Consider the following 26,175-nt stretch of genomic DNA (forward strand, 5'->3'; position numbering starts at 1 on the left):
GAAAAGGCTTTGTAAAGTTCAGCTGGGAGGCCATCCTCCCCCGTAGATTTTCGCACTCTGTAAGTCCCCAATGGCCCTTTTAACCTCCTCCAATGTAATGTCCGCTCCAATTTCACACCGTTCCTCATCTGACAGGGTTGGACATCTTACACTAGATAAAAAGGATCTTATATCGTGATAACCAGGGTTGTCTGATTTATAAAGGTCTTCATAAAATGTATTAAAAATAGCATTAATGTCTGTCTCATCTGTCTTCAGGTCGCCTCTATTGTCCTGTATAGCTGGTATCATTGATAGGGTATACTGCTGCTTTGCCCTCTGCGCCAGAAATCTCCCCGTTCTTTCCCCCTGTTCATAATATTTGTGTTTAGTTCTGAATAATGCATATTCAACTTTCTTCTGTAATATGGAGTTAAATTCTACTTTTAGATTGTTTAAGAAGGGTGGGGTGGTCAGATTGGGAAGAATGTATATTTTCCAGATTTTTTATTTCCACCTCCAGTTCCTGAAGACGTTGAACAGACCTCTTTTTCAGATATGAACAGTGTTGAATAAGTTGACCTCTAATAACTGCCTTAAATGCATCCCACTCTACAGCTGGGTTTGACACTGAGCCCTCGTTATTCAGCCAATAATCCAGTATCTGGTTTTTAATAAATTCCAGGCAGTGTTCATCTCGAAGTAAAGATGTATTAAATCTCCACCTAGTGGGCCAAAGTCTTGGTAATTGGCCGAAACGTAGTGCCAACCCCACTGACGCATGGTCTGATATTAGGATGTTACCTATAGATGTTTGTTCAGTAATAGAGATGAGCGATTTGGAGATAAGAAAACAATCTATCCTGGAATAGGACGTATGTGGGTGGGAGTAAAAGGTATATTCCCTGTCTAATGGGAGAAAAAATCTCCATACATCTACTAACCCTAACTCTGCTTCCATTGTATCAATGGCTTTCCGAGCCCCTGAAGGTCGCGTTATATCAACTTTAGGGTCCCTAACTTTGTTAAAGTCGTTTTTGCCAATTTCTATTTTTTTCAGATCTAAATTTTCAGTGGAAGTCAAATATGATTTTAAATCTGTAACTTTAAAAGTGTGACAGGAGGGCAATCTCTCAAGCTCATGGGACAAATCGTTTATTGATTCTGTTTGAATTGTGTCATGAATCACATATATGATGTTTGTTGATTTAAAAGATAATTTTCCAAGTCAGTAAAGTCTCAGTTTGTCATCAAACTGCACTTCACAAAGAACAATGTTGGATACCATCATTCATTTTTAATGCACACCTGCAAACATGTAAAAACATATATACAAGTCTTAACACTGGAGACGTTACAAAAATGTGCTTACAAAATTGGAAACATGCAATTAACTGACATTGTATAGTGTACATCACCCCGCCCCCCCACCTCAACACACACACGCACGCACACAATCAGGATAGAAATAAATACACATAAAAAAAAGGAGCATGTGGATGCCATCAATTAGTAACAGTTCCTCTTTTGCACATGATGACAAAATACCTTCAAATGCAAAATGTCTTTTTGTTTTGGTCTGACAATGCATGTTGTTTCTTGCTCTTTCAAACTAAATAAATATTCTGGACATTTATGATCAGTTTGACATAGATATCAATCTAAAGTACAATTAAAGATATTATTGTTTAGAACTGCTTTTTCCCAAGTGATATCAAGTAAGTGTGGTGTGGTTATTTTGATAAAGGTCAACTGTGTGACTAAACAGCATTAAGTGTAAAAGTACTGCAGCGCTGCAGAGATGTTCTGGCCCACAAATATTGTTCTCCAGATGAAATGTCACATCCTCATGATTTTAATCAGGCTTTTTTCCAGTAAAAATGAAAATTGTGTGCAAAAATGATCAATCCCACTATTTGAGAGTCATATCGCACTTGCAATATCTGTCAAATGTATTTTTGTCGTATCATGCAGCTCTAAATCAAACTATACTGTAAATTTGTGAGAAGTTGTTGAGGATTTGCATCTTTAGTAGGAACAATGATTCATTTTGACACATCTCAGAAAAATGACTCAAATACCATCCAGTATTTGACGGGAAGAGCAAAAGATGGCTAGTTTTGGCAAAAGAAAAAGATGCCATTGCTGATCTGTTGGGAGATGCTGACAAAACATTGTAGCTTGACACAATTTAGAAGAACATCCCCTTCAGCTCTGATAAAAGAGAACTTCTGACACAAAGACACCACAAATAAATGTGTTCTCTGAGTAGCTTAACACATTTTAAAGAGCACTGTATCGTTACTTACTGTTTGTTAAAGTAAACAGAGCTTACACACACACACACACACACACACGCACACACACACACACAAAACAAAAAAACAAACTCAAAACAATGTTAAAGACTACATTTCAATAGTGTATATTTTAACTCAGATGATCAAGTAAGATTAGACCTGATCTTCCGTAGCAGAAAAATCAGACAGGGAAAATCAGAAGTATTTAATGCCCCATCCAATTTATAAGGAGTGTCAATAGAATTATGGAAAACATACATTACAGAAATGCTTCATTAGCCCTGCAAGTGGTGTATGTTACTGTTTTGGGCATGTTTTATAGCCATACTTGAAAAAATGCTGTACAAGATGAGATGACACTGAGTGAGTTACAATGACCTTTTCAGCTTCTGTGTTTCATATTAACCCCGGAAGCATTTCAATACCAATGGTGCCTTCATAGGAGTATGCATTAAACAATTCAATAAGCATCATCAACATATTTTAGGCTTTTACGCTTTCCTTCTTTTCCTGTTTCCCCACTGATTAACATGTTACAAGCTTGTGACTGGATGTTTTGGCAGTAGTAGATTTAGGCCTGCAGTTACACATTTACGTTAAAATAATAGTCTAGATTGAATCAAGCCGTAACACATCTGCCGCAGATCATACAGGATGTGCACAACACAAGATCAGATAATAAAAGATGGGAATCGCCCCCTTCTTTGAAGCCGTGCTGATGTTCACACTGGACATTATCAGGTTAATCTACACCAAGGGTTTCAAACTCAAACTACTTCAGCTCGCTTGTCACTCAGCTCATGAGCTTTTGGTGTTTAAGCTAACAGATAAAAGGGAACAGAGTAAAGAGCAGGAAGAGGTTTTTTTTAATGCTAAGCATCATGTTAAGAGACTTTTTAACACTTACTTCCTTCTCTGAACTGGAAAATAAGCAAGAAGAGAGCTGACCATAACAAAAGCTGAGCCCAGGAACCCGAAACAGACATTTTTTTCCTCAGCAATATGTTTTAGTCTTCATACACAACAGGCTGCCGTCATGTGGCATAACTTGCATTTTGGCCCTTGACAGCGTGGAAACTTTGTAGTGGCAACATTTTTGTGTTTCTTTTCTTCTCCAGCATAATGGAAGAATCACTAGCTGTGGGATATCCATTAAAAAATGTTTTTGTTACCGACCAAAATGTGTCCTTAACACTGAATATCGAAAAAAGTCTAATCAGACAATCTTTTTTAGTTAAACTCTATCACATAATTTCAATTGAGATCAAAGTTTTGTCAATTAAAGAATATTTTATTTGGGCACAAGTCTTAGCTTCGCTCAAAGCATCCAAGGGACTATGAATAGATGATGCTGCTGTGCCAATCACAATGAGTGATTGAGAGAACAATGATCAGCTGACCAATTGATAGTAGATTGACAGAATCGCCAATGACTTTGTTAATCAAATGAACATTTTGTAAAGTAATTTTTCATGTGAAAATGCTGTTTTCAGCCTGTTAGTTATGGAGATATATTTTCCTGATTTATATTAAAGTGAATATTTTGGGGGTTTGGACTGACAAAAGAAGACATTAAAAGACATCACCTTGGACTCTGAGATAGTTGCACAGACATCTATCACTGTTTTCAGACATTTTATAGAGATTAACTGATAATGTAAATGATAATTTGTTGCAGCCCTGGAAACTACTATAGAGACACGTGTAAACACAGGTTGAAAAAAAAAAAGCTCGGTATGTTCAGTGTGAAAAGCAACAACTCACTCTGATGGTCCTTGCTCTTCTTTCAGTATTTTGTTGTGTCAAAGTCATATGACTTTCATCTACATTTCGACTGCGACAACTGATACAATATTCATTAGGCAAGGCCCATCACTTCATATTGATTTTACCCAGGCAGAAAATATCACTAGGAATACTGTCTCCTGTTTCACGTCATTAAACCGATAAGGCATACATGTTTCTTACATTAAAAATGTTCAACTTCTAAAAATTAAATAAAAAAAGCCCAAAGAATAAACATGCACTATTGCTCAACCCAGTTAAACATTTGCTCAGTCTGACTACATACATGGTCGCAGTGGGATTTCTGTTTAATTTTTGGCTCCATTGTAAAACATTTCAGGTACGTTTTCATGACAAACTAAGATCGGTAGTGTCAGACTAAGGTGGCTCCGTTCCCTCAGATGTTCAGTGCAAACATTATCTGAGTCTCCATGGGAGAGATGGTTGTGAGAGGAGCCTTTTCCCACAATGCATCAAGAAACAGATGGCATCTCCTCCTCACGTCCAGGAAGGAAAAGTTTCAGCTTGTCCCCAAAGGTTTCACCACGGCAGTCCCCACTGACCAAACATCAGACATAGAGTTAAAAAGCAGAGTGCGGACTTTTCCCAACACATCCGTCCAGGCTCTTCACTGACGAAGTCCTTCCATGATACATGTTTGACATGACAATGTTTTTTATGTTTAAACTCCCACCTACCACATCCGAGCTGAGGGCAGGGGGACAAGAGGGAACAGGTTAGGAGTTATCCTGCAGCTCTTTGGCCCTGGTCAGGATGGTGTGGACATCTGAGATGGGGTAATCCTGAAAGGGACATCAGCTGTACTGTAAGTCTACACATGACACTTGGAGGTTATGTTTTCCTGTGTATTACAGACAGACTTACCTGCAGTAATCTCATATTCACTGTGAAGTCTCCTGCCAGTAAGTTATCTCGGATGAGTCTGTGAACAGAAGAAGACAACAGAAACCATGACTCACAAGAAGAGCCAGAGGTACCAATGCTGTAGGACAACAGGGAGCACAATCTGTAAAGCTCACATGAGCATGGCGCAGCAGACCAGGATGAGGAAGTGGAATCGGTCCTGGTCAGAAAACAGGCTGTCCCAGATCCGGATGACGTCTGGCAGGAGGAACTCCTGAGATAACAACAAGGTGAGCCAGCGGAATGTGAAATACTGTGGTTTGATGTTCTGCTCTTCCTGTGAGGACAGAAGAAAAGAGGAAATGATTATGGACTAGTGTTGTTTGACTTGACAAAATGTCATCCTCAGAATGTGTCTCTCTCCTCTCCACTAATTACAAACACAAAAAAATTATTTTACTGTATGAGTCAGGACTAAATCAGTATCAATTGAGGATTAGTTGTATCAGAGTAGCATTATACATTATTAATCTCAATGAGGGCCGAACAAATAATCAAAATATAATCCAAATTGCAATGTGGCATAGTGCAATGTCAGATTATCAGAACTGCAATTTTTTGATGAAGATAAAATGTGTTAACAAATACCTAATAAATGTAGCATTGTAGTGCTACAGAGATGCCCTGGTCAACAAATAATATTCCCCAGACAGAAGGGAACATGCTTGTTTGGTATAGACCCCAGTGAAAATCACATCATTCACAACCATTTTTATATTTATATATATTTATTTAAAAATGTAAAAAAAAAAACACAATAAAAATTAAAGCCATGACTCATATCACAGCATCCGTTGAAATAATTACAATATGATTTTTTTGGCATATCATTCACACCTAATTTTAGTGTGCCAAAAAATATGGGGATTTATGTTACGGCTGAAACAATAAATCAATTGACAGAAAATAAATCAGCAACTTTCACGACACTTGTTTTCAAACAAAAAACATTCTCTGGTTCCAGTTTCTCAGATGTGAGGACTTGCTGCTTTTATTTGTCTTGTACCACAGTTAAATGTAGATTTGGGGTTCTGGATTGTTGTCAGACAAGCAGACAAGCAAACTGAAGACATCACATCTTCCTGACATCACAGGAAGATGTTCTGTTCACAGTCTCTCTTAAGAGTTGATGCAATGTAGCGGGAACAAGTGGACATTTGTTGTCACAAATAACAACATGGGGTGTGGGTGCCAAAAAAAGTGGACGGATCTGCCAGTTGATCCAGCAGTTGCCTACCAACAATACACTGTATAGGCTTCAACAACAGGCAAACCGTTGTGCCTCCCATATTGCAACCTGTCTGATCAAACATCCCTATAGCTTTATTTAACTGAGAGTGGGAAGTGGAAGTGGGAAGGAGCCCTCGACCTTACCAGCTTGAGATAGAGCTCCAGGTCTTTGTCTTTGAGCATGGAGTACACACTCTCCATCTTGTAGGTGATGCCGCACTGAGAGTCATCCAGGCTCTTGATGAAGTTGTCTCTGTTCTCTGACATCAGGTTGGTGAAACAGAAGAATGTATCTGCTTCAGCATGCTCTGAACAACAAAGCAGAAAACAATGCATTTATTTCCTGTTTGTGGAATACGTTCCCATTTTCAGTTCAAATGTTACCGACCTTTCCACTCGCTGTTGGGGTCCGTGGCAAAGGTGTAATATATTGGTCCAACAATCTCATTCATGCCCTGTACGTAGGCAATCCCAGGGTTGAGTTTGGCATAGATAAAGAGGATCCGCTCCACCACCTCCCAGTGTGCTTCACTCCCACTGGGCAGCACCTCATATTCGTTAGACGGATACAGGTTCAATGCCTTTCCAGGTGAGCTGACCTGGGAGAACAGAGTCAGTTCACCACAGGGTATCGATTACATGCAGCACACACAGAAGGTATAGCGTTTACTATATTCGCTAGCTCATTTAGGCATATTAGTATGCTAACATTAAGCTAATAGCTTGCACAGACTCTTGTGTTTTGCAGGTCACTAATGCCACTGAAAACCACATCAACATAACCCAAACTGTACTGACCACACACAGACACACATCAATAGTCACTTACATTGGTGACTCCACTGCGGTTGCGGTTTACAGTTTGTGCTTTCAGGGTAGTTTGTTCGACTCGTCGACGCAGCGTCTCATAATCGTTTTGAGGGTCCAAGATAAGTTGGCATGGATATTCTGTGGGTCGCTGGAAAAACGCCATGTCTGGGTACAGCCGCCTGCAAAAAAATAAAAAGGGAAACACTCCTGTCATACTTACCTCACGTGTCAATTGCTTCAAATAAGCTGTTCTTATATGTTTGGGTATTTTTGCTCTTCTGATCCCTTTAAAAGAAGAATTGTATTTCTTCTTCTATACTGTATACACAATGACAGGCTGTGGACCTTTTTATATTCACATTCTATCAAGAGGAAACAAACAGATCTAGAATAGTTGTTAACAGTTCATACCTTACATCCTTGTCAATTTGTAGCAGAATTTCATTATCTTTGAAGTAGTTATTCCACCTGCTGTCTGGGTTTGGATTTAGAGGCTGAAAAAAATTTAATAAAATAAAAACAAATGACATCACTGCTCCAGTTAGAAGTGATTTGTTACACCTGTGAGCAAAGAGCCAGAAATGCTTTTTCCATGTATGAAACCTTCATTGCAGACTGTTACTGTTATTTTTTTCCCAGCCACACACTGATGCAAACATATATTTGCCAGTTACTATCTTCACTGCTTAATACTAAGTTTTAAGTCAAGTGCTTTAGCAAAAATACTGATTCTCCAGTTCAGTGAAAGGGCTTCTGTGATCGCTCCACCACCTCCCAGTCTATGACAGTGATTAAATGAATGTATGTGTCACAGCAGTCCTTTTTGACTTGAGGTCCATATTTTTCTGATCAGACATTTCACAAATTATGTTTACATGATTACATGATTGAATAAAATATTGTAATATTAATGAGACACATTTTTGATATTTATGTTGGATAAATTCATTGTTATTTTAATGATTATCTGAGTGATTTAGGTTGGGCTTGTGTTTTAGTAATACTGTATAAAACTAGTGGCCTATTTTAATATTACTGTGTTTTTAATAAAGTAAAAAAATATACAGTATATATATTAGCTATTTTTGCTGCTGCCTAAACTAAACCTAATGGTAGAACTGCACAGTATAAATTATTTAATGTTTTAACAGTCAAACATTAAACAAAAAAAAAAAACTGCTTTTGTTGTCCAATTGAGGACAAAATGTATAAACCTGAACGTAATATAGATCTGCAAAGCAGTTACACACACATCCAGCTGGTACAGTTGCCAGTAGGTCAGGTTTACCCAAAGAGAACATTACACAGTTAGCCCGGCCAAGTCACACAAAAAAATATGTTTGTTTGGACTCAAGTGACTGGTCTCACAATCTACTCTTCCTGTTTGTGTCTGTTAGACCTGAATGTTTGTTATTATTGAAAATCAACTAGAATCTCATGTAATCACCAGTCTGCCTCATTAAGACGTTTCTAATGAGCATACTCTTAAATGTACAGGCTGTTCCTTTCACTTCCCTCTGCAGAGACTGACAACAGCCACCACGGCTGCTAGGTACAAACCACTTCATGTAACATTTAGCTTCTCTGAATCTGGCCTCGTCTCACTTAAACACTGCTGTGAGAAAAGAACAAAGGACAAAGGACACTGGACTCACATGGTCCTCCATCGTCACATCTTCTCTGGAAAGGCCCAAGTTGGCTTTAGCGATACCAGGCTGGATGATCATTTCTTTTAGGAACTGGGAGTACACCTCCCTATAAGACACATGGGACAAAGTGGAGGAAAGAAGTGAAAACTTAAAATACACCTTGAGTTCTTATGTTCATATCAAGGCTACGTGTAGATTAATATACACTCATCTGAAACATTTATTAGTAGGCCTGAAACAATTAGTTGATTCTAGAGCTTCTCTGATTCACATGATTTTAACTTCTAATGGGCATTTTTCACAATTTTCTGTCCATTGAACAAATGATAATGGAAATAATTGTTATTTGCAGCAAACCATACATAAACTATTCACTACACTGTCCTGTCATAGTGTCTTTTCTCAGGAAAGACAAATCAGAATCCCTGTAGGCTGTGACATAAACAAGGACAATGGAGGATACAATAGTGGAGGTGGTTTCTTCCCAGCTAGCTTCACTATGAGAGAGCACCATAATAAACAGCCTCAGGCCTGTTCAGTCACAGGTCAAGTGATCGAGGTTTTTTCTTTTTTTAGTCAGCTAACAACATTAGCTAATGTGATCAGCTTCTCTTATTGATGGGTAGCAGCTGATGTCGTACCAACACGTAAAAGTAAGCAACGTGGTTCAAGTCTTCAACCTGACAAGCTGTTGGATCGGGTCTCATCATGTTCTCCTTACCTCTGCTTTTTGAGGAAAGACTCCCATAATGTCTGATCGAGAGGTAGGTAATTGAGAAGGATCTGAAAAAAGGGTCAAACAATCCCATGAGTCAGGAACACAGATCACAACATTAGTATAGACAACATTAATATAGCAAGGCTATATTGTCTGATCTGTCCCACATCACAGTCTAATAGAACATTTTACATGTCACATTTTATTTATAACCCAGACCTTCTTTCTACTGTTATTCCTTTGATTTTACCAAAGAGACACTTGTAAAGAAAAGATGCAAATGACAGTTTTCATGTACATTTCCATGTATAATTTACATGTCTAAAACTTTCCATAATCATCTTCAACCCTGCTGGAGCCACAACCAAGCCCATCATTACCAACTCATGCAAACTGCTGTTCCAACCCACATACAGTAACTTTAACTTACTGAAGGTTTCTATTTGATGTCGTGGTGCAGCCATAAAACCCTGGAGCTTGGCTTTGAAGTTCATGTTTCATACAAAGCTCAATGAAGTGTAAGAGACAGAATTTGTACATGGTACCAAAAATGGTGGAAAATTGTTATTGTCTCTACAGAAATCTTCAGAGATCAATTTCCTGTTTGTTCCTGTTGAGGAGTTTTCAGAAATATGAATTCATATCAGGTGGGCCACAGACTGATTGCTGGCTCCTCCTGTCAACATCTGCAAGTGAGACACAGAGTTCTCAACGGGCTGTGCCTCGCATGTGGCTCCATCACCATGAGGTTTGTAGTGTGTGTTTGTGTGTGTATGGGTGGATGAAAGGTTTGTAAAGGGCCGTGTCTGCATCTGAACTCATTAGGTATGATTTCAGCCTGTCTGGCACATATTCAGACTCATGTAAGAACCAATCATACAAACAGATAGAAACATTTCACATTAATCATTAAAGGGGCACTACTGTATGTAGTTTTAGGGAAGAAATTCAAAGTCAGGCTTATGATATTTACAATATTAATGAGGTAATAATACAAACTTCCTCCATAAGTGAATAAACAAGCTGTAAAAGTTTAACAGTATTAATTGTGTTGTCCTTTAAGGTCAGTTTGTTTATTCAGTTTATTCACTCATGAAAACAAAGAGAGTTTGTTTATTTAGTTTGTTTAGGCAGAAAAAAAATCAGCCAATGAAGATCTTTCTCTTCTCATCGAGTGTTCCTTTAACCAATTAATCAAAATATTATCGAAATTGTACTTTGGCCTACTGCAATATCCAAATTGAATAAGCTGCAATTTTCAGATGAAGGTCAAATGAGTAACAAAATAGTGTTAAAACGAAGTACTGTTGAGCTGCAGAGATGTCCTGACGTACAAATCCTGTTCTCCACATGTGATCAAACATGTTTATTTTGGTACAGACCCTTGGCATCTTACTTTTTGTCAAACCATTCTGTCCTAACATCTGTCATAGTGCAGCTCTGTGATGACACAGCATTCACAACAGTAGGAATGTTTCATGTTTTTTTTCTGACACTGCTAATGTGGTCATGTTTGATCTGCTGTCTTCTGAAGCCCTGCAGGTTTTTTCTTTTTTCCCTATTGTTTAATTTTTTATGAATGAAACTTGCCCACTTGAACACGTAGCCTTTGTTTAGCAGTTTGGGGGTGTTACTTACATAATAAGTTTAATAATCGCACACTACTTCATGTACTTGTGGCGTTCATCAAGTGGAAACAAGCCATTTTCAACAAGTCTGACTGCTGAATCCCTCTTGGAACACTCACATGAGCAATCCTCAAGGGAAAAACTAAGAGAGGATATGAAAACAAAACCGTTCTTGCATGAGGCCCAATGTGTCATACACAGATGTTGATTCCAACAACAACAGAGGCAGGGAAACTTACTTTCCAGCAGAGTGCTCGTATGCCTCCTTCAAAGGGGATTCCTGAGTTGAAAAAAGTAAAGGTCAAAGGCAGAACAATAAAATATCTACACCAACGTTATCAGCACAAAAAATATTTAGGTGTGAAAATTACCATTGAAGCACAGCTCCCTCAGTGTCTTCAAGTTTATGTTTTCCTCACTTAAGGATACTTTGAATTCCTGTATCCTGAAATAAGAAACAAGATGAGGTCAGAACTGATTTCATTTCTGAATTATAAAATATCTCTTCTACATTATGAACAATAAACATTTGTCATTACTGTTGACACACACAGTCTATATGAAAAGATGCTTTCTCTGGCATAAAGTCCTAATCTTTAATTAGGTTAAATTTAAAGGAATAGTTTGACATTTTAGGAAAATGCACTTTTTTGGGATCAGATGATAGAACGTCGAGCCACTGCTGCAACTATATTGTAAATCTAAACTCAGCCCTGTATTGACCGTTGTTCTCACACTTATCTGACCAAACATCAAAGCTCATGTTGTTCATATTTAGTCAAAGTACCAGTTCTTACCCAACAATACTGTCACAATATCAATATCGAGGTATTTGGTCACAAATATTGTGAAATTTGATTTAGTCTCCCAGTCCTAACATTAATGAAGTGTTTTAGAAGAGATTTCAAAATATCAGGAATATATTCTATCTTTATATTTCAGGTACTATTGTAAGGCCATCGCACCCAGCCCGACCTAAACCCAGTCTGTGAGATGAGGCCCTGCACATCTGCTACAGACCTGCAACATGTGTACATTCAATTCCCATTTAAAAAGTAAATCCATCCTAAACAGATGAGGGTTGAGAAACACCTATGCCTCACTATATTATTTTATAATGACCATCGATGCTGTAAATAATGAGCAGAGGTGGAAAATACTATAGGATAAAAAAAAAAAAACACTTTTAAAAATAAAAGCGATAAAACGTATAGTCAAGTAGTGTTGGGAGTCATTGCAAGTCATTACTAATGGAGATTCACACTATGAGTTAAAATAACAAATTTCAGCACAGAAAATGCTCAGTGAATTACACAGAAAATTTGATTAACTGTCTTTCCAAACGGAGTCCAGTGCATTTTCTAAGGACCATTGTCCGGCTAATCTGTCATTAGCTAATCGAACGTCAGACGACAGTTTAACTGGAAATTAGTCACATTTGTTTTCACCCTTTGCACTGTCAGAAACACACTGTCAGCAAACACAGCTAGCTGGGTGGTAGCTGTTTGTTAGCCAGTTCGTGCTTAAGGAAGTATGATGTGTCAGCTGATGTGCTAACAGTTAGCTACCGTAGCTACTAACAACGGTGAAGTTGCTGTGTAATTAACTTACAAAACGCCCCGGAGGCCAGCCGTATATGACATTAAATGTGATGTTTTAAAATGAGCAAAATCATATTAGCATGTACGAACTGTATGTGCTTGCAACTCTTGCCTTAAAGCTAAACTTAGCTTTTGTTTGGTTAGCCGAGCTGCTGTTGCTGCTAGCTTACCACTGAAGTTAACACCAGTTTTGCGGGGGGATGCTAGCTGCTACAATAGCTGATGTACCAGCACTTCTTCGCGGTCCGTGTGTTCTGCATCCCATGTGAGAACAAAGATTTACAAGTGTCTCACCTGTTTCTGTACGCAGTAGACATGTCTGGGCAGGCGGCGGCGTATTCCTCTGTTTGCAAAAAAAGAAAGAATTATTGTCCAGAGGGAAGTCCTGCTGTCACTTCCGCCTTCACCTCCACACTGTGGGCACACGCGCCGCTGCTTGGATCCACAGTCAAGTGTCAGAGGGTCGTTCCCAAAACACTGAGTCCCTCATGTGTTCCCGAGGGCCAGCCTGTCATGTGTATCACGTCTCTGTCGTCTCAGGGGTTTTCCTCAACACACACGGATACATAAAGGAGCAGTAATATTAAACTTGTAGATGCAGACATACTTATAATAAAAATGCAGCTATAGACTACTTACAAACAACTAAAGAGTGTGTTGTAGGTGTTTTACATGTCATGTCGTGTTTGTTGTGTTTAGTGGATTATTGTTAGTGCTTTGTGTTTACTGTAGAAAGTGACATACCCTCTGACAGCCACTAGAGGGCAAAAGCTTCGGGTATTTAAATCAGTAGCTTCTGTAAGTCAGTACTGTGTGATGAAGGTACAGAGTGAAGAAGAGCCAGAGGGAACCACCTGAATGTGAGCACTGAGGCTGTGCACATTTGTTGATTGTCCTTAATTTAGTTGTGCATTCCACAGGGCTTTTGCCCTGTCAGATATACACTTAAAGGGACTGTATGTATTTTTGGAGAAACTCAAAATTTTAATATTTACAAAATTAATGAGGTAATGATACAAACTCAGAAATATGCATTATTTCCATTAGTGAATAAACAAGCTGCTCTCAGAGGAAAATAAGGTCCCAGAACACTGTTTGAAGCTAGAAAGGTGGCAGGGTCCGCCACATATAAACAAAGTAAAACAGTATAAATAGTGTTGTCCTTTAAAGTCAGTTTGTTTCTTCAGTTTATTCAGTCAAAGAAAGTTTGATTATTTAGTTTTTTTAGGCAGAAAAAAAAAATCAGCCAATGAAGATCTGTCTCTGCTCATTAACATTTATTCAACAAAACTACAGAGTGCTCCTTTAATTATTGCATGTTTCTTATCGCTTTGTGTGTTCAGTGGTCGTTTTTCTGTCTTTTTGTTGTGGTGGACTTCCCATCAAGAAACATTAAAGGGTAACTCGACCAGTTTACACACTAAACTGTGTGTACAGGTGTTGGGGAGTACTGTATATGTAAAAAAAAATAGTATAAAGTCTTTTGTGGCTCCAGAGGAAGCTGCATGTTATCTGATAAACTGCCTCCAGTGATATCTGTAGTTCTGCTCTATCAATTTTCATCATTTGTTTTTAAGTTGTCCATAACATTATCTTCAGATCACAAGTTAATTATTTGGTCAACTCCAGATAACAGAGCTTGTTTTCTCATGATAATGGTTTAATTTATCTCGTCATCTCAACAAAACAAAAGGCTAATTATTGTAAGGGATAGGCTCACACACAGAGGTCAACTTAAAGCAGATGTGATTCTGTCCAGTACAGTACAACCAAAATAATTCTCATTGGCATAGAGAAAAAAAAATACACACACCGGTGGGTGTTTGAATGATATAATAAAATATGCATATAAATAAGTATGATTAAAGTACAGTTGATCAAAAATGGATTCTCCTTAATCTGACATCTTAAATCAATTGTTACAGTTGTCAAGATGCTATCTTTGCATGCTGCTGATCTAATAAAAATTATAATAGAGGAAATAACCTTTTGTTTTCTCACAGTAAACTGTGATTATCTTATTATTTAACTTGTGATCTTGAGATAAGTATGTTAAAAAAAACTGCAAGCTCATCTGCTTCTGTAGAAAGCATCAGAAAGGTGGTATTACAAATATGTGGCATCTTTCTTTCACTCACTTACAAAATGATTGCACAAGCTGGCCAGATCAAGATCTTTTGACACCATGCAGTCGTGCTCATACTGCTTTTGTCCACAGGGGGCACCAGAATAAACACAAATGAAAGGTTGTTGTAGCTCCTAAAAATGTAGATTAAAAAAATCAAATATATGCTTTAAGTTTGGTTAAAGAGAAATATTATAAAGGAACTAACCTTTCTGTATGAATGGGTTTGAAGAAAAAAATGCACCTATTTATAGTATGTTTTTCTTTCCAGGTGAATTATGCAGTAGGCTATTTTTCCTACTAGGACTACTGCTACTACTACTAGCACTACTACTACTACTACTACTACTACTAGAACTACTACTGCTACTACTACCATTACTACTAGCACTACTACTACTACTACTACTGCTACTACTACTAGCACTACTTCTACTACTACTACTACGACTAGCACTACTACTGCTACTACTACCATTACTACTAGCACTACTACTACTGCTACCACTACTACGACTAGCACTACTACTGCTATTACTACTACGACTAGCACTACTACTACTACTACTACTACTACTAGCCTACTACTACTACGACTAGCACTACTACTGCTACTACTACTACTACTACCATTACTACTAGCATACTACTACTGCTACTACTAATACTACTACTACTAGCACTACTACTACTAGCACTACTACTACTGCCACTACTACTACTACTACTAGCACTACTAGCACTACTACTACTACTACTACTGCTACTACTAGCACTACTGCTACTACTACTACTGCTACTACTGCCACTACTACCACTACTACTACTACTATTACTACTGCTGCTGCTGCTGCTGCTACTACTACTACTACTCCTACTGCTACTGCTACTGCTACTACTACCACTCCCACTACTACTAATAATACTAATACTATACTAATAACTATATGAATACCACTACTAATAATAATGATAATGATGATGATGTATTAGGTTAATAAAACAGAGTATAATGTATTGTTGGCCATTAGAGAAAGCAGAATAACATGAATGTACCAGAGGCGTCCATAAATAGGAAGTGGAAGGTCGGGTGATGGAAGTAGAAGAAGAGGAAGAGGAAGACCAGGAGGAAGAGATGAAAAAAGCAGCAGCAGGAGGAGGAGTAGTACAAGTAGGTGGAGGAGGAGCCTGTTTGTTGACATCGGACGAAAACGAAAATCAGATGAGTGAAGACTGGTGATAATAACTCAATTTCTCGCCCTCATCGAGACATATAGCCCTGGCGAAAGCTAAGGTAGAGCTGATGAGCCATGCACTCAAACACCGCCGACCACTGTTTGTAGCCTGCCTTTCCACACAGCTCTTAGCTAGCGCTAGCCCTACTGGCTAAGTTAGCTAGCATCATAGCTGGGAAAGTCATCGTTAGCCACAAGCTAATTTAGATGCTGTATTGCACTGGTGACACCGTATCGGCAAGTTAAGGCTTAACTTAATATAACAAGTGTTGCTCTTTGGTATTTTGGGTTGTTGTGGGTAAGTAGGTTAACAGTTTTTGTCAGTTTGTCAGTAGCTATTTACCGTTAGTGTTGTTAAAGTGAATTATTCTGCATAGTAGCTAGCGAGCTAGCTAGCCGTCTTAGTAACAGTCTGCTGTTTCTCCCTCACAATTCATTGCTATGTGTGGTTAACTGGCAAACCTGTAGTACTAACCGAAAGACAGTGTACGCTAGGTTACTAGCCTCTGCTTTTCAGCAGTCATTCATCTCAGTGTAAATCAGATAACTTTGTCAGTAAGTTAATGTTTAAATAAGTTGTTGCAAACTAGCCAACATTAGTTGCTAACAGTTGCCAGCCACAGTCATAACGCCTTGGCCAAGAATGCAAAGGTCTCAGTTTATTTTGGCTGTAGGGTAATTTGACAGTAAGGTGCCTGACTTAACAGTTAAATTAGTAGACACAGAAAATACAGTAAGAGTTTGTTGAAGATACATTGACTGTAAGTTAATGTGTCTCATGTATGACTTTATTTAGGATTGATTGTCATTACTGTCATTGCTGTTACTGTTAATGGGCACTGCACAGAACATAATACACACAAAGAAGGCACATTAACCTGAAACGTTAATGTTTAGAACAATTAATGAATAAGAGTACAATAATGACGCAGATATTAACCTATTGTTAATTACAGTGACTTCATATGTGGTCCATTTTTATTCACATTTGTTTATTTGATCATCGTTTCCAATCAGTCCTCAAATTGACTTTGTCCACTTCACCCCTCCAAGGTCCCCTGCACTGCCCTGTCTTTGATCTGAGCCGGAGAAGAAGAGGCAAACATGGCAGCCAAAGCAGGAGACAACCCTGACAGCCTCATGACTCTGGCAACGGTGTTCTGCCTGAGGAACCTCAGAAAGACCATGTGCTACCAGGGGTTGAGGAACAAGCTCTGCCTGCGCTCCGACATCTTCCTTCCCAGCGAAATCTGCGACAAGCTGGTCAACACGTACGTTACAACATACAACAGTTGATGTTGATCAAATGTCTGAAATTTCAGTCCGTAAAAATGCCCTGTGTTTGTTACAATATTACAGAGACCCTGCCTGATGGGGGCTTTCATTTCAATGTTGGGTTTATTATTATTGTTATTTTTTGTTTTGTGAACAGATATATGGAGTTGGTCCACACAGACAGTAACTTTGAAACAGAGGAGGAGAGCTTCTTCCAACTATTCTCAGACCCTCGAAGCACCAGACTTACCAGGGTACAGCTGAGAGAAGACTTCGTACGTGACAGACATCTGGAGGCCATTAGAAAACAGGTGGGTTGCTGCAAGTTAGTCAAAGACCAGTTTGTCAGGATAAGCTGATGACGTCTTAACAGGTTCCTTTTCCAGTTCACCTTTGTATAACATAGCATCTACAATACTTAAATATTAAAAGTACTTGTAGTCATTTACTTTTTAAACCAAAACTCGAGGAACTATTATTGCTGTTTCAACCCTCAGTCTTATTTACATAGTTTTGGCTATAATTCCCATCAGGTTATAATAAAATTCTCCTTAACAACTTAATTAAAGACACATAGACCCAATAGTAGAAGACTACTTAACAGGTTGTATGAAGCAACATAACACAAGCTATCATCTCAACCTTGTAATTGAAAATGAAAACCAAAGAGAGCCTTAAAGTTATTTCTCACACTGTCAATTGTAAATGTTAGTTTTTGGTCCAGCTTTGATCTACCTTAGTGTTTGTGTGTGACCAAAAGTCATATCTCAGTATTTTCAGGCTGAATGGTAATACACAATATTTATCTCTTAATAAAACAGACTGTGATCTCCACTATTTTCCATTTGCAAAAACATGGAAATGAAGAATGGTATGAAATAAATAGTTGGGCTGCACATAGCACCAGTGCTAAGAAGGATCAAAGTTCTGCAGCACAGGCCACAAAATTGAGTATAAAAGTCCTTTGTAGTTTGAGATGAGTTCAAATTCTGTGTTGGGGGAGATACAAATATATTTTCCATGACTTCAAATGAACATAGTGCTGAAAAAATAGACATTGTTTTAAATATCTTTGCCTAGTTATTATTATAATTTATGCACAAAGGGTGGACAGAGACAGAGACAGAGAGAGAGAGGCTTTGTCCGTCTTACGTATGTCTTGTGTATGACATGTCTGTATTGTCACTGTGCTGCTTCTTTGCGCTGCATCCGGGCACCGTCTCATCTGCCAAGTAGAACAGCAATATACTATGATTCACCTGACACTCAAACGAGCACACAAACACTTACCTCACACAAACAAGTGTGTCTGTCTCACACATGCAGCACAGCGCTGTATTGCACATTTGCTACTGCTGTAATTGTATTCATGGTACAGACAGACTTTCTGTAGCACGTGTCACACTGTAGAGTGGACAGTGTAGACTAATTAACAGAATGATTAAAATACAGTAGGAGTGCTGTGTCTCGTTCAGTGTTGCAGGAGACCTTGAGAGTGAGTGAGGCGCAGCTGCATGGAGAGTGTGAGAAGAGAGTGATGCAGATGGAAGAAAAGGGGTTATGTAGCAGAACATCACATTATATCCACATAAACAGTACCGTCTCAAACTATACCTCATATGAAAATCTATCAGTATATCTTAAAAAGTGGATACACCGCCCTGCCCCAGTGTGTGTGCACGGTTTTAGAAAACAGTGAATGATTATAAAGGACAGTTTAAGTTCACCTTAATTAAGCAGTATTAAGCCATTGAATATAACACATTACACAATATTGTCAGCATGCATTTCCTTCATTGACCACGATCACTTTTTCAAACCTTTCTTTGTCTGTACATGAAGGAACACAGTGTAAGCTGTTTCTTGTTATGATGCGTGGGATTTACTCAGGAGTTTACGGTTTGCTAAACTAAACAGCCCTTGACAGAAATGATATTGCAGGGATTGCAGTCAGTTGGAATCTAGAGAGACCATGCATAGTGGAAATGTTCCTGGTGGGCCATTTGTCAACGGGGGCCAGTGAAACACAACATATAGTTTTAATTAAATATCCATAACCCCTGCTCAAAGAGAAAATCCTCAGTTCTGTGTGACTGCCGGGCCACTGCAGATGCGTATTACATCTTTCAGCCTCTCTCTCTCAACCTGTTACTGTTGCTGCAGTCCATTCAGACTGTAAATGCCCCGCCCCTATCCTGTCACTGTTAGGTGGGTGAATTTAAGACGTATACATTTGGGACAAACAAAAAGAAAAAATGTAACGGTGGTTCTGAAAAGCCGAGAGAGAAGAGGTTGAAGAACCTTGTGGCCCAGTTACCTGTCAGTCATCTGAGGCTGTGAACCGGAAGGCACTGACAGCAGATAGTAGTCCATTGAGCTCAACAATGCCAGTTCAACAAGGTTTTGCCTGGATGGGGCGCTACATGAAAAACTTTCTACTTTCTAAATGTTGAACACAAAACCTTCATATAGCCTTCATTATAACAGACCTGCCAAGCTGCATGCATTTTGACATCAAAGTGCGCTGGTACGTTTTGTCACCTAAAGAATGCAGAAAGCTTGTGACACCTTAATCTGTGAATTTAAACGCAGTTAGTCTGCTGAAGCTGGAATGACAGAATGTGTAATGTCATTTCAACAGACCAGCTCCATCCACAAATTAATAGCAACTCTTCTGACCATTACATTACATTTGTTTCACAGCTATTGTGAATAAGTGTAGATGATCTCTTGGCAGCATACGGCAGAATTATCTGTATCTTTGTGTGGTAGACAGGAGGGTTATGTACTGTAAGTTCACTTATGTCTGAGTCTTAGTTGATTGTGAACAGCATTTCTATAAAGTATAACCCAGCCTTTCATGATTGAAGCATACTTGGGTACATATGGTCACAATTTAAAAACACTTCACTGGTGTACAATAATGACTTGCTTTGTGTGTCTGCCAGGACCTGATTGAGCTTCACCTCACCTACTGCAACAGTCTGTCATCCCGCAGTTTGAAAACACTGACCTGCTTCCGTGAGACCTTGGTGTCTCTTTGTCTCTTCGGCTGCAACCACATCTTCTACCGGAAGGGTGGCGCCCCGCTCGCCTGCAATGAAGACACCGAGGATGATGAGGAGGAAAGCCCTGCTTCTAGGCAAGCAATAGAGACAGACTTTAACTTCCAGGGGTTCAACCGCCTCAGGTTGCTCAACTTAGGGGGCCTGCCTGATGAGGTGGATGCTGAGACCCTGCTCAAACCCCTGATGTCACTCACCTCACTAGATCTATCTAATGTACAGTTGCTGGGAACAGCTTTTCTCACACAATGGAAAGACAGACTGGCATCTCTTGTTCTCTACAATGTGGACCTGTCGGAGGAGTTGGTCAGTACAGTGGTGGAGATCGTTCATCTCAGGTAAGGTGGGAGGGGGCAATTATCTCTTAAGTTGTCATTAAGCTCTTAACACACCCTGGTGTTGCAGTCCTGCCTGCTTCATATACAGTATAAGTGATCAAATGAAACACAGATTTAACTGATGTGTTGCTTGTGGAAGAAAACAGCATTTGTTTTTCTTTTTTCTTTGTGGCTTCAATTTATTTATTCAAATTTTAATCTGATTATCCGCTGGACTGAAGTTGTACAATTGAACATGTTTATGGACTCATCCAGTAGGCCTTACTGAGACTCTGTAGCCCTTTTTAGCTGCTCAGCAGTCAGATACATTTAGCCTTTATTTACTAATGGACCAACTTTTTGCAGTTTTTACCTAAAAGAAAAAAGTTCCCATTGAAAATTGTATGTCATGTTGGGCATTTTAGTAGTCATCAACCAATCACACTGTGGCCATTTTCCTCTGATGTCGTGCTCAGGATAGGATAATGTTTTGCTGCTTTGTTCCAAGTTGCTTTTCATGTAAATAAGGGTGCTCTGATTGATCGGGCATTGATCGTTATCGGCCGATATACGTTGTAAAAAGTTTCATCGGTGGACTCAGTCTCTCTATGCGCTGCGAAAATGTCACAGCCACATAACCACAGGACTCTGCTGCTTACTGGCTGCTAACAGCCAACTAACTTTCCTCCTGCCGATATCAGTATGGATGTTCAGTGCCCTCTTGGTTTTACCAGCGCGATATATTAGCAAGGTCCTGCCAGCAAGCCGTTTGTGACTGAGGGGGTAGATGGACCGGTACCGCGGAACACTTCTCGTAACGTTAGGTCTGACGTTGAGAGGCCAGCCAGTGATTATAACTAGCACTGACACAGCGCTATGCAGAGAGATAGCGACGGTAACAGCAGGAGAAGACGGGATCCTTTGGAGTCAGAAGTAGTCCGTTCAATTTCTCATTTGGGATTGTCTGCTGTCCTGCGTGGGAGGAGGAAGCAACACTGTTTGTTTGCAACCAGAGCTAACAGCTGACTGAGCTAACAGCGACCAGGGCTAACAGCTGATCGAGCTAACAGCGACCAGAGCTAACAGCTGACTGAGCTAACAGTGACCAGAGCTAACAGCTGACTGAGCTAACAGCAACCTGAGATAACAGCAGACTGAACTAACAGCAGACTGAGCTAACAGCAACCAGAGCTAACAGCTGTCTGAGCTAACAGCAACCAGAGCTAACAGCTGACTGAGATAACAGCAGACTGAGCTAACAGTAACCTGAGCTAACAGCAACCAGAGCTAACAGCTGACTGAGCTAACAGCAACCTGAGATAACAGCAGACTGAGCTAACAGCAACCAGAGATAACAGCTGTCTGAGCTAACAGCAACCAGAGCTAACAGCTGACTGAGATAACAGCAGACTGAGCTAACAGTAACCTGAGCTAACAGCAACCAGAGCTAACAGCTGACTGAGCTAACAGCAACCTGAGATAACAGCAGACTGAGCTAACAGCAACCTGAGCTAACAGCAACCAGAGCTAACAGATTACAGCAGAGGCAAACAGCGGGACTGAGAGTTTCTGTTCACAAGAACATGACGTGTTAAACAGTGAACTGCAGTTTAATGTGACACCACAACATGTTTACACTAAATAAATTGCTGAAGTAGACTAAATCAGCTGAGTACAGTTGACTTTGAGTTTGGAGTTACAGACACTTCACATAAGTGTACACTATATCAATCTTGTGTCAGAGATGAATGTAACCAGGTACAAATAGTGACCAGGTGGTGAAGTGCTGGCTTCAGGTCACAAATACATCACTACTGAGACTGAGATACAGAATTATTCCCAAATTCTTTGTTACTAAATTCTGTGTCCTGTTTACTTTTTTATATTTAAAAACATGAAATATAATTTAAAGTGCTGTATTGTAGGCAACTAGACTTGTTTCAGTTTCTTGAAGACGTTTCACTTCTCATCCAAGAGGCTTCTTCAGTTCTGACTAACTGGTTTACATCAAACCTACCAACACGCTGAGGGAGAAGCTTGTCGGTCCTAAGGACAAAACACCCAGGCATAAACAGAGTAATGTAGTTTATACTGTTCAGTGCAGCCAGTACTGCACAGATTTGTACATTGGGGAGACAACACAACCTCTCCATAAACGAATGGCACAACACAGGAGGGCCAACTCCTCAGGTCAAGACTCTGCTGTCCACTTACATCTGAAGGAGAAAAATCATTTCTTTAAGGACAACAATGTAAAGATGGGCGGCTGTAGCTCAGGTAGAGAGGGTCCAGTAATCGGAAGGTCGCTGGTTCAAATCCCTGTTGAAGTATCCTTGATACTGATACTGAACCCCAAATTGCAGTATGAATGTGTGTGTGTGAATGGGTGAATTTAACAAGTGTTGTTAGGTGCTTTGAGCAGTCAGTAGACTGTAGCTATAGAAATGCAAGTCCATTTACCAAACAGAAGACAGATGGTTTGAAAGAGGAGTAAAGGAATCCATCTGTCAAACTGGAACGACCGCCTTTGAACAGAGGAGGTGGCCTAAGACATTACTTATCACCCATCTATGCTGTACTGAGTTCTCTCCCCAGACAGCTTAACAACCATTCACACCTGGGCTCACCTAGCCCTAACAACCCACATGAAGGACTCTGAAACTCAGAGCTCACACATGTCCTTAACAACTCTGTAAGGACACTCCCACACAAAGGGAAAAGCCTGCAACTCCCCTCCAGTTAGTTAAAACTGAAGAAGCCTCTTGATCATCTTGAAATGATGAAACATCCTCAAGAAACTGAGACATGTCCAGTTGCCTACGATACAGCGCTTACAATTACCCCATGACCTGGATGACTGAGAACCTTCATCAACATTAAATATAATTATTATTTCCTCAACATTTTAATGCCACTGAAATGAACCATACCACTAATAACTAACAACTTTAGATGACAATAAAGTAAATAAACGTCCTTTTGATCGTCAATCCGTATCGGCCGATACTGCTTCCAGCGATCAATGATCGGCCCCAAATATCCTGATCTGAGCACCCTTACATATAAACCTAGATAAAATGACGAATCATTATCATTTTACTGCTTCCTGATTTGATTTCAAAGTAAAACAACATATTTGATAACCCATTAGCTAATTATAGCACTCAACCATTTTAATAAATGTGTCTAAAATGTGGGTTGATATTTTAGCTATTTTTCCTCTTTCTTACTGTATCATGTAACAGATCAAACAGTAATGTTAGCTACAAAATGCTAACGTGAGCTGCTGTCGAACAGAAGCTAACAGCATATCAAATATTTTGTGTTCTTGAAAATGTGGCCTGATGTTGATCAGTCAGGCAGCGATGAAATGTTAATGACTTGTCAGACTTTTATGTGACTGGCAACCTGGAACAGAACGACATAGGAGCTTTCCACCTTTAGCGTGATATCAGAGGAAAATGTCCACCTCTCATCAAAAAGGCCTTAGATACAACCAGTGACACTAAACAAAGAGTTAAGTAATGTAGGGGCTACATATGCTGTTGAACCAATCCTGTATGCACTTCAGTTGGAATATACTATCGCCTTAACATGTCTTTCACACTATGCACTAAGTGTGCAAACATTCATATTTTGCACAGGGTAGAGCATAAGATGAAGCACATTAGGTACAGCATTACCATGCTCCAAACATATTGTACTACATCAGAATGTGAACAGTCACAATATTAAAGGTTGTATTGTTGAATGATGTATCAAATGACAATGTGAAAACGATGTGACAGTGCGTTAGTAGTGATGACGCTATAGAAAATCATCATCCAACTCTGCAGCTCCCCTCATCGTTACAGGGTTTTAATGAGTTTCAGCTTATTGTTTTTCCGTCCAGCCACAACTTTACTCTTGTGGTTCACTCTCACCGCTCTGATAGTGTTGTTTTAGAATGCAACAAGAATCTGTTTTCAGTAAAAAGTTCTGATAAACCCACTGTACATCACCTGACCAGCAAAGAGAACTCCATAAAGAGGCTGTCCTACCTGCTCATGAATGCGCAGAGAGAGGGAGCGGATTACTACCTGCAAAACAGAAAGGAAGTTAGCTAAAATGACAACAACGCTTACAGCAGCTTTCAGGTTGTTCAGTTATCCATTAGTGACTGACCAATGGATAAAATATAGATGGATTTTATTAGAACATCTGTAAAATCTATTCACCCACCACTTTAATTTTTTTTCTATATACACAGTGGAGTGAGGTGTAGGTTTGAATTTGTTCAAGTCCGTCATATAAAATATTCTCCCGTCAGTATTATAACATTTGTAACAGCCAAAACTGAATTCCCATTTATTTTAATGTCCCAGTAGTTTTGTTGTTTCCTGTGTATGGCCACTAATCATCCAGAATGTGTCACTGACAACACTACTATGCATTCTTCAGACATCTCGACATCTCGCGGGAGAGCAGGCGAACCTCCAAGTTTAAGATGACAAGGAAGATCCTGACGGCCATCGTACAGCGCCTGGTCAATCTGGTGTCACTGGACATCTCGGGTCACATTATGCTGGACAACTGCACAGTTCCACACTTTGAAGAGGCTATGGGTCGGCCAAGGTGGGTAACCGACTCCATAGTGTCCACTGGATACACAATAATGTCTTATTCAGAGTTTTGGGAAATTGCTTTTACATTTTCATTTGAACTTATGAACAAGCTCTCTGTTTCAGCATTGAGCCGTGCAAGAGCAGCATCTATCCTTTCCAGGAGCTGAAGAGGCCCCTGCAGTTTCTGGGCTTATATGACACCACCCTTTGCAATGTGACGCACATCCCTGCATATAAGGTACTGGTTGTCTAAAGGGATGGATACACATACAGTTTTTGGCTGAAAATAGTTGTTATGGGCCTCACAACTAAAGCGACATAATCTGTCCATATCCAGGCGAGTTATTGCTGACAGTTAGGAGACATAAAGAGCCCTGACTATTATTGATGATTAAACTGGAGAGATATGGGATTAGAGGGGTAGCATACAAATGGCTCAGTAATTACCTTGACAACAGATATCAATATGTGGAATTAAACCATAACAAGTCTGACTTGTCGAGGGTTACATTTGGTGTCCCACAGGGGTCAGTGATGGGTCCAAAATTGTTTATATTATACATTAATGACATTTGTAAAGTGTCCAAATTAAATTTTGTTTTGTTTGCTGATGACACAAATCTGTTTTGTTCAGGCAAAAACCTAGAGCAACTGGATACAGTGAAAACAGAATTGGATATCAATATTAACAAGTTGTCATTAAATATAAATAAAACTAAATATATTATATTTGGACATAGAAAAAACAATAATCAAGTACAAATAATGATAGCTAATATTGAAATAGAAAGAGTACATGAGAACACATTTTTGGGAATTGTCATAGATCACAAACTGCTGGAAACCACATGTTAATCATATTAAAACCAAAATATCAAAGTCCATCGCAATATTGAACAAAACAAAATACATTTTTAACCTAAATTCAGT

At 39.3% G+C, this 26,175-nt stretch overlaps 2 protein-coding genes across 6 annotated transcripts in view; one reads left to right on the forward strand and one right to left on the reverse strand.

Moving 5' to 3' along the window:
- Positions 1–1,113: 1,113 nt before the first annotated feature.
- On the reverse strand, positions 1,114–13,157 carry tbc1d13 (TBC1 domain family, member 13). Of its 2 annotated transcripts, XM_084383324.1 has the most exons (13): positions 12,919–13,157; positions 11,395–11,468; positions 11,263–11,303; positions 9,399–9,460; positions 8,684–8,783; positions 7,440–7,522; positions 7,048–7,207; positions 6,607–6,817; positions 6,363–6,526; positions 5,105–5,265; positions 4,950–5,007; positions 4,763–4,867; positions 1,114–4,622 (listed from the first exon to the last, which is right to left on the reverse strand). In XM_084383324.1, the coding sequence occupies exons 1-12, from the start codon at positions 12,939–12,941 to the stop codon at positions 4,802–4,804; spliced, it is 1,203 nt and encodes a 400-aa protein (XP_084239450.1). In that variant the 5' UTR covers positions 12,942–13,157; the 3' UTR covers positions 1,114–4,622; positions 4,763–4,801. The 2 variants fall into 2 exon arrangements, with proteins under 2 accessions (XP_084239450.1, XP_084239449.1); XM_084383323.1 differs by having other exon boundaries at positions 1,114–4,867.
- A 2,667-nt stretch (positions 13,158–15,824) lies between these two features.
- Positions 15,825–26,175, forward strand: part of zer1 (zyg-11 related, cell cycle regulator) — a 28,937-nt gene continuing 18,586 nt past the window's right edge. The window contains exons 1-6 of one of the 4 annotated variants that reach the window (XM_084383754.1): positions 15,825–15,920; positions 17,038–17,255; positions 17,417–17,570; positions 20,208–20,662; positions 25,082–25,255; positions 25,369–25,483. In XM_084383754.1, the coding sequence (XP_084239880.1) occupies positions 17,089–17,255; positions 17,417–17,570; positions 20,208–20,662; positions 25,082–25,255; positions 25,369–25,483 (1,065 nt within the window). In that variant the 5' untranslated portion in view covers positions 15,825–15,920; positions 17,038–17,088. The other 3 variants (XM_084383752.1, XM_084383755.1, XM_084383753.1) reach the window with 3 other exon arrangements.

The sequence above is a fragment of the Pagrus pagrus genome, assembly GCF_965226575.1.
Source record: "Pagrus pagrus genome assembly, chromosome: 19".
Classification (NCBI taxonomy): Eukaryota; Metazoa; Chordata; class Actinopteri; order Spariformes; family Sparidae; genus Pagrus; species Pagrus pagrus.

What these genes read in the sequence shown, in the direction of transcription:
- tbc1d13 (XM_084383324.1), bottom strand. Translation starts at nt 12,941, where the DNA reads ATGTCTACTGCGTACAGAAACAG. An exon ending in GAGGGAGCTGTGCTTCAATG is followed by an intron (nt 11,304 to 11,394) that starts GTAATTTTCACA and finishes TTTTCAACTCAG; the next exon opens with GAATCCCCTTTGAAGGAGGC. An exon ending in ACCGCAGTGGAGTCACCAAT is followed by an intron (nt 6,818 to 7,047) that starts GTAAGTGACTAT and finishes CTGTTCTCCCAG; the next exon opens with GTCAGCTCACCTGGAAAGGC.